The 12,403-nt window shown below is 39.7% G+C and overlaps 1 protein-coding gene across 2 annotated transcripts in view; it reads left to right on the forward strand.

The window, feature by feature from the left end:
* Nucleotides 1-553: 553 nt before the first annotated feature.
* Nucleotides 554-12,403, forward strand: part of BMPR2 (bone morphogenetic protein receptor type 2) — a 161,502-nt gene continuing 149,652 nt past the window's right edge. For both annotated transcript variants that reach the window (XM_079130572.1, XM_079130573.1), the window contains exon 1: nt 554-1,752. In XM_079130572.1, coding sequence (XP_078986698.1) covers nt 1,677-1,752 — 76 coding nt within the window. In that variant the 5' untranslated portion in view covers nt 554-1,676. The remainder of the gene's footprint in view (nt 1,753-12,403) is intronic.

Raw genomic sequence — 12,403 nt, forward strand, 5'->3', positions numbered from 1 at the left:
CCAGGGTCTCCGGTTCCGGGAAAGGCAGGTCCGACCGGATTCTTGGGGTTACGGAGAAGGAGGCTCCGGCCGCAAGACACAACGGGGGCACTTCTGCCCCCGAGGCTTTTCTCCAAGAGACTTGGGGCAACAGCGACGCCTCAGTCGGGCTAAATCTAGGCGCTCGGAGGAGTTAGCCGAAAGCTGGACAAAAGATGTGGCCTCCCTCTCTTACGTGTACACACGAATGTCAAACCACCCGCGTACGGAAGGCATGTGTGTGTGTGAGGAAGAAGAGACACCGCTGCCCCAGCGGGTTGCCAGCCCCACCCTGCCCTCCGCGACTCCTGCGAGAGACGCAGCGCGAGGCCTCGGATCCTCTGCCAGCCCGGGAGCCAGGGGCGGGGCCGGGCGGGGCCGCGAGCGCGCAGGCGCAGTGCGCCGCCGCCGCCGCCCGCGCTGCACCACAGGCCCGAGACAGACAGGGCCGGGAAGAGCCGGAGACTGAGAAGGAGGCGGCGGCGGAGGCGGGGCGACTCCGGTGACCGGGAGCGCCGCAGACTGGCAGCTGCGGCGACTCCCCCCTTTGTGTCTGGTCTGCTCCGAGCCACTGGAAGTGCTTCCCGGAGGGGCGCAGGGTGTCTCGCAGGCTTGCTGCCCACCCTCTTCCCCAGCCACCTACATCCGCCCTCCCGCCGCCCCCCGCCCTCGGCCCGCGACGCCCGAGCTCCGCCCGGAGCCCAGAGCTTGCGGGGAACGAGGCGGCGGCGGCGGCGGCGGCGGCTTCCTCGGGGGTTTGTGATTCGTTCACAGGAGCCATTGACGGGCGAAGACGAAGCATTCATGGTGGAATTCACGTCAGGCCAGATCGAGCGGCAGGAATAGCCGAGAGCGAGAGGGAAGGCGCGCGCTCGGCAGGGCGAGAAGGGGCAGCCCCCCGTACCTCCCCGCGGCGCGCCGACTCGGGGCTCGGGCCCTGCCTGCCGACCCCCTCCCCCGCCTCGCGCCGCCCGGCAGCCCGCGGCCGGGCCTGCGCGACCCTCCGCGATTGTTCCGCGGGGCGTGAAGGCTGGGGCTTGCCCATGGAGGCAGCCACCGTTTTCGATCTCGTCGAAGGAGAGCATTTGTTGTTCTCGAAATCGGAGTGAAGGAAGCATCGAAGCGAAACTTTAGAAGGAATCCTGCTCTCCCCGAGCCGCGGGCGATGCGACTCGGGCCGCCGGGCGCCGCCGCCGCCCGCCGGGCTTCGCCCTTCGCGGCCGTCGGGAACTTGTTCTGATCCTCGGCCCCCATCGAATCCCCGCCCTCCACTCCTCTACTCCCTGGATATGTTTTCTCGCAGACCTGGATATTTTTTTGATATCGTGAAACTACGAGGAAAATAACTGCAGGGTTTTCTTGTGCGCTCCCTGCTTCTCCCCGCGGACATGCCATCAGTTTGGGGGGCCGAGGCACCCGGTCCTAGGCGAATGAAGCCCCCCAGTCGCGAGGGAGCGAAATGAAGGGAATTTCTGCAGCGGAATGAAAGCTCTGCAGCTAGGTCCTCTCATCTGCCATTTGTCCTTTCAAACTGCATTGTAATACGGGCAGGATAAGTCAGACGAGCGAGAAGACCAGCCTCCCTGCCGGATTTCTCCGCCCGTATTTACTTTCCATATTTCTTTTCTCTGCCCTCCTGCTTCTTGGCTGGTCCAGGGATGACTTCCTCGCTGCAGCGGCCCTGGCGGGTGCCCTGGCTACTCTGGGCCATCCTGCTGGTCAGCACTGCGGCCGGTGAGTAGCCCCGGGTGGCGCGTCCCAGCCACTTACCCAGAGGTGGCGAGGGAGGGAGCCCGCGGAGGCCCAGGCCTGCGCTCGCCCTTCGCGACACGTCCCCTCGGGTCACTGTGGAGGGGATCCGCTGCCGGGTACCTGCCAGGGAAATCGCCTTTGGTGTTTTCGTATAGTTTCGTGTCCTCATTCCCTGTTCCCAACCCCATCCCCCTCCACGGGGTGGGGGGGGGGGGAAGGACATATTGGGTGTGGTATCTTGACATTTTTAGCTGTGAGGTAATGCAAGGAATAAAAATAATATTTTAATCACCAGTGAACAGTGTCTATTAGGAGATCTTTGGAGACAGAGCTGTAGTTTTTTTTTTTCCCCAACAAAAAAAGAAGCGGATTTGGCTTATAGTAAAAAGAACATCAACTAAACACTTACTTGCATTTATTTTCAGATTTCCACCACTATTTGGGAATGCATGTTACTTTTCATTATTAAAAAAATTTTACGGAATGAATAGGATAAATGTTGAGAAAGCCAGACTGAGGTTCTTGATACACTGTATAATACTATTTATTAGTGTTACCACTAGTATTGTTTTGCTACTAAGTATTCTAGCAGTTACATCTCCATCATTTCTACTTGGACATACTCATTTAATGTACTTCTGGAATTACTGTTGAGCATCAAGTATTTTGATAACTTTTATTGGTCACCTGTCATCTGTTGACTTCCCTGTCATTGAGACAACTTTGACTTCACATCACACTTTACTTCTGGGCGATTTGACTCCTGAAAGTTCTTTGACATTTTATTGAAGTCTAAAAGGAAACCGTCGTCCTTTCCTTTGGCTATTTCCTTTTTAATTCTCAGCCGCCTTAGGAAAAAAAAGTCCTGTGTTCACATTGCAGTTGTTTTTCAAGCAGTCTTTCGGTGATTTGCTTTTAGAAATTTTCAGAAGTGAATTGGACATGTAATTCTTAAATTTGGCAAATAATAGCCACACGGATTATGCATTTAAAGACAAATGAAGGACGAGATGTTGGCTGTCCAGTTACTTTTTCCTTTTAATAAATGTGTAGTTTTCACATCAAATAAATTTCTTATTGCTTTGTTAGAGAGGTCATAAAAGTCTCCTCTGGGAAAATAGTGAAAGAAAATTTAAAGTTTTCTTCTGTCCTTTTGGTATTGTTGATTTGTGTCCATTGTTAATTATGGTAAGTGAATTAGGGTCTATATTTTATATTAAACATATGAGCTTCTGAATCAAATATATTTTAACACTGATATTTTAATTTTTTAATCATTGCAATTATATTTCAAGTAAGATGATCCCTTTTTTTCTCTAAATTTATTTGTGTTATTTTTGCTCTTTAAATTCTCTAGCCACAAGCCATGTGGTTCTTGTAAAACATGAAGAGAGTAAAAAAGGCCTTAAGCTAAGCAGTCATTCTTTGAGCAGAACTCTCAGAATATTTTTGTTCTTTTTTATTCTTGACCTTTTTGGAATGTATATTCTCCTTTATAGTGACATGCTTATCATTTTATGATCAGAACTGATGAAAGCAAAAGAAGAAAACTTTGATTTTAAAATAAACCATTTCTATTTGGCAAAATAAATATTCTTAGAATAGTGTTCCTTAAAAGGGATAGATTAAAAGAATAACTGCTTAAAAGTAGTATTAGTCTTCTTTTTCTTTAGTATTACATAGCAGCTGATGACAGTGCCTATGAAGCTGAATTTCAGAACTGTAACAATAATAATAGATAGTAATTATTGAGTGCTTTCTGCGCACCAGCATATATTCAAATAACTTTATATTGTTGTTGGTGGTGGTTTTTTTTTTTTTATTATTATTCTCATGACAATTCTGTACTGCGGGTTATTATTATTCCCTTTTACAAAGAGGGAGAGAAAAGTACAAAGAATTTAAATAGCTCATCACACAGGAAATTATGGAGTCAGGATTATAGCCTGCACCCTTATCTACCACATAATGCTAACAACAGCAACAGAGGCAGCAACAATTTCTCAGTCTAATTGAAACATGAAGATACAGTAATGTTTTTACCAGATCAACCTTTGAAAAGCAGTGGGAACACTTACAGAGAATAATGATATAGGCACTGGTTAGGCAGATGTCATGATTCTGAATGTATAAGATGTTGCCTAATATTGGAATGGCTAGTACAGTTTTATTGTTAAGTTCAAGGTGACCAGAATGGTCTGGGATACATGGATGTGATGTAACTGGACAGATGGAAATAGTTCAGCTGAATAGGGAAAAAAAAAAAAAAAAAAAAAAAAATGAATACAGAGTATATTCTTTGGGGTCATGGATAAATCATTTCAGAATTCCTCTTTCCCACTTAGTCTATCTTCTTGGACTCCTTAATTTTTTTTTTTTTTTTTCCAATCCTGGGGATTGAACCCAGGGCCTTGTGCTTGTGAGGCAAGCACTCTACCAACTGAGCTATCTCCCCAGTCCCTCCTTAATTCTTAAAACAATTGATATGCAGAAAATTAGAATTTATGAAAAAATAAGATGTATTTGGTTTATAAGTGAATTTTAACAAAATACAACTTCTGTAATGCATTTGAAATAATTCTCAACTAGATTTCAGTTACATACATCTCTTTGGGAGCACATACCGTTTCAAGTGAATCATCTCTTTACTTAGTATCGTTGAGCAGTTATTGAATATTGTTGATTAACTGGCAGTTTAGTAATCTTGATTTCAATGTTTCTAGAAATGTGAGCACTTCAACAGAATCATCTGAGGTTTGATAAAGTGCATCATTTTAGTCCTGTCGTCTAGTTCTTCTGAATGAATCTCTGTGGGACATATATGTATATTTTAATTTAAGCCCCAGAGAGTATCAGGTAAATTTGAGAATCAGTGCTTTATATCCTCAGTCCTGATTAGATTTCTTAAACATGGTGATTCAGTCACCTTTTGCTGCATGATAAATTGCAATCACAAAATCTTAGTGGTGTACAACAATAAGCATTTCTTCTGCTCCACTTCTGTCATTATGGAGCCCAGGCTGGAGGGAGAGTAACATCTACCTGGAAAAAGCTTGTTGTTAGTGCAGTGGCAGAAGTTCAAGAGGGTAAGCCCAACCCCACCAGCACTTTTACAGACTCTGCTTCTTTAATATGTCATTGGCTGACTAAGTATTACTGCCAAACCCAAAGACAAGGGAGGGTTAGGAGGTGTAGAAGTACATTTTGCATCTAGTTCCATCGCAGAGGAATGAAGAATTGAAATCTTCAGTCTACCACATAGGATGAGGAAGATGGTACAGGAAAGGGGTGTTGCTTACCATTTGAATGGGGCCAATCCCTTAAATAGGTTTTTGCATTAAAATGACACCAGCTTTGGTCTCTACAAAAGCTGCCCTGGAAAGTGGCCTGTGGTATGCAGCATTGATGTTGGTGTGTCTATGAAATGTGTGGGGAGAGATGTCTGTTCCACAGGAAGACAACACTTTTCTTTCATTAAAGGTGTGTGTGTGTGTGTGTGTGTGTGCTCTCGCGCGCGCGCGAGAGCACACACACACACACACACACACACACACACACACACGTGTATTTTTTTTCCCACCCTCCCTGCTGGGGATACAACTCAGGGCTTTGCCCTAGCAAGCAATTACTCTACCACTGTGCTACACCCTCAGCCAAAGGCCAACTTTTTAATAGTGAAAGTGAAGAAAAACTGATCTCTGTTGGGTAAGTTCTAACTATTAAAGGTACCAAGTGAAGTCAGAATAAATAAGTTAATTTTATAATTTGCCATACCATTTATTTGGTACCTACTCTTAGATCCTTCATGTTGAGTATCAGTTTTATGTATTTACCTTGTCCTCCCAATTAGTAATTGTTTCTAGAGGATAGGTTTCATGGCATTTTGGGGAGGGAGTGCTGGGACTCAAACCCAGGGCTTCTGGTATGCTAGACAAGCATTCTATCACAGAACCATCCCCCAGTGCTCATATATTAGCTTGTTTTGTGTCTTCCATATTACTGCACACATAAGAAATGTTTAAGAAATACTTGGTGAATGAATTGTAAAAAGCAAATGGAGCATATTGACTCAGAATATTAGTAACTTATTCTTTCTTTGACCTAGTTTCTTCAATTGTAAAATAGTGGGAAGACTAGTGTCTTGAGATCTGGATTCTGAGCACACTTAACATAGTTCGTGTAGTTCTAATTTTATGGGTTTGAACCAGATCATGTTTCAAAATACAGATTCCTGGACACCACTTTAAGTCTTATTGAATCCAAGTACCTGGACATTAAACCTGAGAATCTGTATTTATGTACTCTTGAGAACTGGATCTAAGATTCCTTCCAATTCTCAGCTTCTTCAACTTTATAAATTAATTAATTAATTTTTGGTAGAGGGGGTTTAACCCAGGGATACATTACCACTGAGCTATATCCCCAGACCTTCTTGTTTTTTGTTTTAAGACAGCATCTCACTAAGTTGCTGAGACCGGCCTTGAACTTGAGATCCTCCTGTCTCAAACTCATGAGTTGCTGGGATTACAGGCCTGTGCCACTGTGCCGGCTATTTTTTATTTTTACTTTTTGCACTCATTATATCTTATTCTAGAGCTTTTAGTCACCATTGGTACCAAACATTTCTTATTTGTACTTTAAGCAACTACACTGAACCTTTTTCTTTTTACTGATTGTAGTATTTTTCTTGCCTTTTCTTGGTCTTAGGGAGATATATTACTTAATGGAAAAGGCTTTGCTGACCCAGTATTATGTATGTTAAATTTATCTGATATTTTTATTTTGATCATTTTATTTTCCTCCTATTTCTGCCTAAAGGAAAAATTACTTATTAGTAGAAGAGTTTTACATTTAGTAAATTTGCCTGAGAATTATTGATTAGTGCTAACCTTAATTAGACTAGATAATTTTGTTTTGGTTTTAGTTACAAATTAATATTCAGTTGAGCCCCCTCCAGGTGGATAAATGCATAAAGTACATTTCTATTGACCAAATAAGAATTATATTCTGACTTGATTGATATGTACTGGAAAAAAAATGTGGGTGCTGTAATATCTAGGAATTAATGAATTTTGAGCACTTACATATAAAGAGACTCTCATATTACCAAACTCTTTTCCCTTTCTGATTAAATGATCTAGTCTTGAGTCTTTTCCCGAAGCAGCAAAGAATACCTTGTTGGAGTTGTAAGTGCACTAGATTTGTTAAATTTTTTTTCTTTTTTGTTGGTGAGATGGATATGATAAGAAAACATAATTTATGTATAGTCTGTGTGGAGTTAGAAGTAAGCAGGTAAACTGAATGCAGTGGCACACCTGTAATCCTAGTGGTTCAGTAGGCTGAGGCAGGAGGATCAGAAGTTCAGTTTAGTCTCAGAAACTTACTGAGGCCCTAAGCAACTTAGTGAGACCTGTCTTAAAAAATAAAGAGTGAGGGGTGTAGCTCAGTGGTAAAGTGTCCCTGGCTTTAATCTCTAGTACCAAAAAAGAAGCATGTAATAAATGGTAGGAACATTTTGGAATGCATTGCTCTACCAAAAGTATTAGTACATAGCATTTACTGTTTGCTCTTAATTACATTAATTCAGTAAGTGACCAGAAGTGTTTTATATTTTAGACTGTTTCTATTCAAATATGCATCCACAGGAGTAGCCAGAAGGGCATGGGAGCACTAAGAGAATAGAGTACATGAAGGGAGAACTGAAGTATTCACACAACCAACATTTATTATGTTTTCTGTGTGGAAGATTCTTTTCTAAATGTTGTAGAGTGAAACAAAGAAAAGAAGAAAGGCTGCCTTCCTCCCTACCATCTCACACCATAAGCATGACACAGAAGTTAAATATACCATTTGAAGCAAGTGTGAGTACTTTGCAAACCTTTAGCATTATTTTATTTCTTCCTTCTGCCTATCTTTCAGGGTACCCCTGTGTCTTGTTGATCATCTCCACCCTTTTTAAAACTGTTTCTTCTCAGTCATCCTTCTTGAAAGAGCACTGAAAACTTCTGAATTCACATCTTGAACTCCTTTGCTTCCCTTTCCCTACAATGTATATTAAGTCAGCAGTGACTTCTTAATTGCCAAATCTAGTTATTTTTCAATAACTTGTTCTCTAGGACTTTTCTACTGATTTTGACAATTTTGGTTATCCCTTCCTTGATGATTTTGCATTTCCCTAATTCTGCATCTTCTCCCCTTCTTTCTCCTAAATGTTTACAAAGTAAGACCTTTGAATGATCTTCTTAAGTAGTTTTTTGTTTTTTTTGCAAATGCTGGGGATTGAACCCTAGGCCACTGAGATATGCTTCCAGCCAGTTTAGTTTAGGTTGGGAGAAACTGCGGCATTCTAAATTTGTAAAAGCACTACTTCAAGAAAAAAAAATATTTTTTTGTAACTATATTTTATATCTTGATTATATATGTTGAATTAGCACAACAAAAGTGTAAAGAAAGGCTCTTTAGGGATATGCTTTAATGATATGTAAGAATAGCCAGGTGTGGTAGCAACACACCTGTAATTCCAGGGTTTGGGAGACTGAGACAGGAGAATTGAGAGTTCAAAGCAAGTCTCAACAATTTAGTGAGACCCTGTTTCTAAATAAAATATAAAAATGGGACTGGAGATGTGGCTCAGTGCTTAAGTGTTCCTGAGTTCAATCCCTTAAAAAAAAAAAAAAAAAAAGTAAATAAAGAAAATGTAAGAATAATGAATCAAATAATTACATTCTGCCAGGGGCCATACCTGTAATCCCAGTGGCTCAGGAGGCAGGCAGCCTCAGCAATTTAGGCCCTAAGAAACTCAGTGAGACCTTGTCTCCAAATAAATTGTAAAAAACAGTTGGGGATTGTGGTTCAGTGCCCCTGGGTTCAATCCCCAGTACCCAAAAAGAAAAACAAAAGGGGAGGGATTCCTAGAATTTTAGGGTTAGGAAAGGACCTTATAGTGAACTTTAAATAATTAGAAGTTCAGTTAAAAGGATTAGACTTCTCTACAATCTTGTCTCTCATTTTAATTTTAAAATAAATAATGCCACGGTCAGTTTCAGCTTAGTCTTTGACCCAGTTGTCATACATTCTAAATCAGTGCTATCTAATTAATGACATTTAGACTGTAGGTTAAAGTTTTTTTAATTTTTAAGCAACTTTATTGAGATATAATTTACTAATACAATTTAACCATTTAAGGTGTGCAATTCGGTGATTTTTGGTATATTTTTAAATTGTGTTTAAAATATGTGTGTGTGTGTGTGTGTATGTAAATTTTTGTGTGTGTGTGATCTTCTTGCCTCAGCCTCCTCTGGGATTACAGGCATGTGCTACAATACCCAGCAACATTTTTAAGTGTATAGTTCAGTGTCATTAATTATATTCACAACATCACCAAAACCTTTTCATCAAGTAGACACACCCAGAGATTAAACCCAGGGGCACTTTACCACTGAGCCACAACCCTATCCCTTTTTATTTTTTATTTTGAGAGAGGTTTTCACTAAGTTGCTTAGGGCCTTTCTGAGTTGCTGAGGCTGGTCTGGAACTCGTGATCCACCCACCTCAGCATCCTAGTCCCATGTGCCCCTGTGCCCTGATCTAAGTAGAAACTCTGAAATCATTAAACAATAATTTCTCACTGCCTCTTCCTCTTAGACGCTACTAAACTCTAATCTATTGGTCTCTATGAATTTGCCTACTCTAGATATTTCGTGTAAGGGGGATCATGTATTTGTCTTTTTTGACTGGCTCTCATTACTTAGCATAATGTTTTCAAGGTTTATTCATGTTGTAGTGTGTACCAGAATTTTATTTCTTGTTAAGGCCAAATACTATTCTATCAAATGTATATACCACATTTTGTTTATCCAGGCACCTGTTGTTAGCCACTTTTTTCTACCTTTTGACTATTGTGAATAATGCTGCAGTGAACATGGGTGTATATCTGAGTCTCTACTTTCAATTCCTTTGGGTACATACCTAGAAATGTAATTACTGGATCATATGGTAAGTGTGTGTTTAGAATTTTTAACGAACTTCCTGTTTTCCATAGTGGCTGTACCATTTTACTTACCCATTAACCATATATGAAGATTCCACTTTCTTCATATCATCACTAAAATTTGTTATGTTCCAATTTTTAAAAAAGTTAGTGTAGCCATCCTAATGGGTGTGAAGTTATTATTATTCTTTTCTTTTCTTTTTTTTTTTCTCCTTCCTACTTACCCAGCCTGTCAAGTGATATCTCATTGTGGGTTTTGATTTGCATTTCCCTAAGTGATAAATGATGTTGAACATCTTTTCCTGTGTTTTCTGGCCATTCACATACCTTTTTTTTAGAAATATCAATTTAAGTCCTTTGTTCATTTTAAAATTGTGTGTGTGTGTGTGTGTGGTGGTGGTGGGTTTTTTTTTGTTGTTGTTGTTTTTTGTTTTTGGTCAAGTTATAGGACTTCTTATTCTAGATATTAACTGCCCAAATATTTTCTCACATTCTTTAGGTATTTTTTTGTTATTATTTTTCTTTCCTGATAATGTTTTTTGATATACTAGTTTTCAGTTTTGATCAAGTCTTAACTGCTCTGTTTTGTCACTGTTGTTGTTCATGTTTTTGGTGTTATATCCAAGAATCCATTGCCTAAACCAAGGCCATGATTTACTTAAGTGTTTTCTTCTAAGAGGTTTATGATTTTTAGCTCTTGTAATTAGGTCATTAATCCATTTTGAGTCAATTAAAAAAAATTTGTTTTTAGTTGTAGATGGACACAATACCTTGATTTTATTTATTCATGTGGTGCAGAGGATCAAACCCTGTTCCTCACGCATGCAAGGCAAGCGCTCTGCCACTGAGCTACAACCCCAGTCTCATTTTGAGTTAATTTTTATGTATAATGTGTTAGTCTGTGTTTCACCTACTTGGTTAGATATTTCCAGATATTTTATTCTTTAGTTACTAAAGTATTTTTTCTATTTGGTAGATTCTCTTTCTTGTGTTTATTGTTAGGGAAAATGATGGAAGAATTCACTTTTGAAATAATTAAGGTATCTTTTAATGTAATCTTTTTTTTTTTTTTTTCCCACATGGAAATCCAGTTGTGTCAGCTCTATTTGTTTGAGACTGTTCAACTGTTCTTCCTCCATTGATGGAATTGGCAGTCTTATCAAAAATTAACAGGCCAGGGCTGATTTAGTTCAGTGGCAGAGCACTTGCCTACCATGTATGAGTTCCTGGGCTCAATCCCCAGTACCACAGAAACAAAGACAAAAACAAAAATGACTAAAGTTGTATGAGTTTATTTCTGGACTCTCATTTCAGCTCATCTATAGGTATGTCCTTTTGCCAATATTATTACTGTTTTGATTACTATGGATTTGTAGTAAGTTTTGAAATTGGGATAGGTGAGTCCTGTGACTTTGTTCTTCTTTTTCAGGATTGTTTTGGCAAATCAGAACCTCTTGCATTTCTGTATAAATTTGAGAGTTGACTTTTATTTCTGCAAAAAAGGCTGTTGGAATTTTGATAGGCATTTTTTGGGACTGTAGATCACTTTGGGATTGACATCTTAACATTGAGTATTCCTATCCATAAATAAGTGATGTCTTTCCATTTATTTAGGTCCTCTTGAATTTTTGTCAGTAATGTTTTATAATTTTCAGCGTACAAGTGTTTAATCTCCTTGGTTAAATACATTCCTAGGTAGTTTATTCTTTGGTTCTTGAAGTATTTTTTTCAATTCGGTGAACTCTTTTTCTTGTGTTTATTTTATTTTTTTTGATTGATTTATTTTTTTGGTACCAGGAATTGAACTCAGGGACACTTAACCACTGAGCCACATCCCCAGCCTTTTTGTATTTTATTTAGAGACACGGTCTCACTGAGTTGCTTAGGACCTTGCTAAATTGCTGGACTTGGCTTTGAACTCATGGTCCTCCTGCCTTAGCTTCCTGAATAGCTGGGATTATAAATGTGCACCACTGCACTTGTATTTCTTCTTCTTCTTCTTCTTCTTCTTCTTTTTTTTTTTTTTTACTTTTAGTTGTAGATGGATACAATACCTTTATTTTATTTTATTTATTTATTTTTATGTAGTGCTGAGGATCAAACCCACTTCCTCATACATGTGAGACAAGCACTTTACCACTGAGCCACAACCCCAGCCCTCTTGTGTTTATTTATTTATTGCGGTACTGGGGATCGAACTCAGGGCCTTGTGCTTGGGAGGCAAGCACTCTACCAGCTGAGCCATCTCCCCAGCCCTTTGTGTTTATTCTTAAGTAAATGATAGGATAATTTATTTTTAAATATATTTAGGCACTTAAATTTGTTATTAATGAGATAGTGATTTTTGTTGATTATTTCCATTTTGAAAATCTGAGAGAATAACAGTAGCTAATTACTTAAATTTTCCTTTGTGTTGTTGAAGACGGTTTTGATTGTTATTTTAGTTTATCATTAGACCTACAAGAATAGCTTGAAGTGTTTTATTACTTCTAATAGGTATTTTATTACTTCTTCATTGAGGTAAACTGAAATAACTTTTGTTAGACATGTGAAATAAAAATAATTTTTATCAATGTACTGTTCTTAAATAAACCACTAGGAATATTTTGGGAATTTCTGTTGTGTATAGATAAGGTTTAGATG

This window comes from Sciurus vulgaris (assembly GCF_902686455.1).
Source record: "Sciurus vulgaris genome assembly, chromosome: 3".
In the NCBI taxonomy this organism is placed as follows: Eukaryota; Metazoa; Chordata; class Mammalia; order Rodentia; family Sciuridae; genus Sciurus; species Sciurus vulgaris.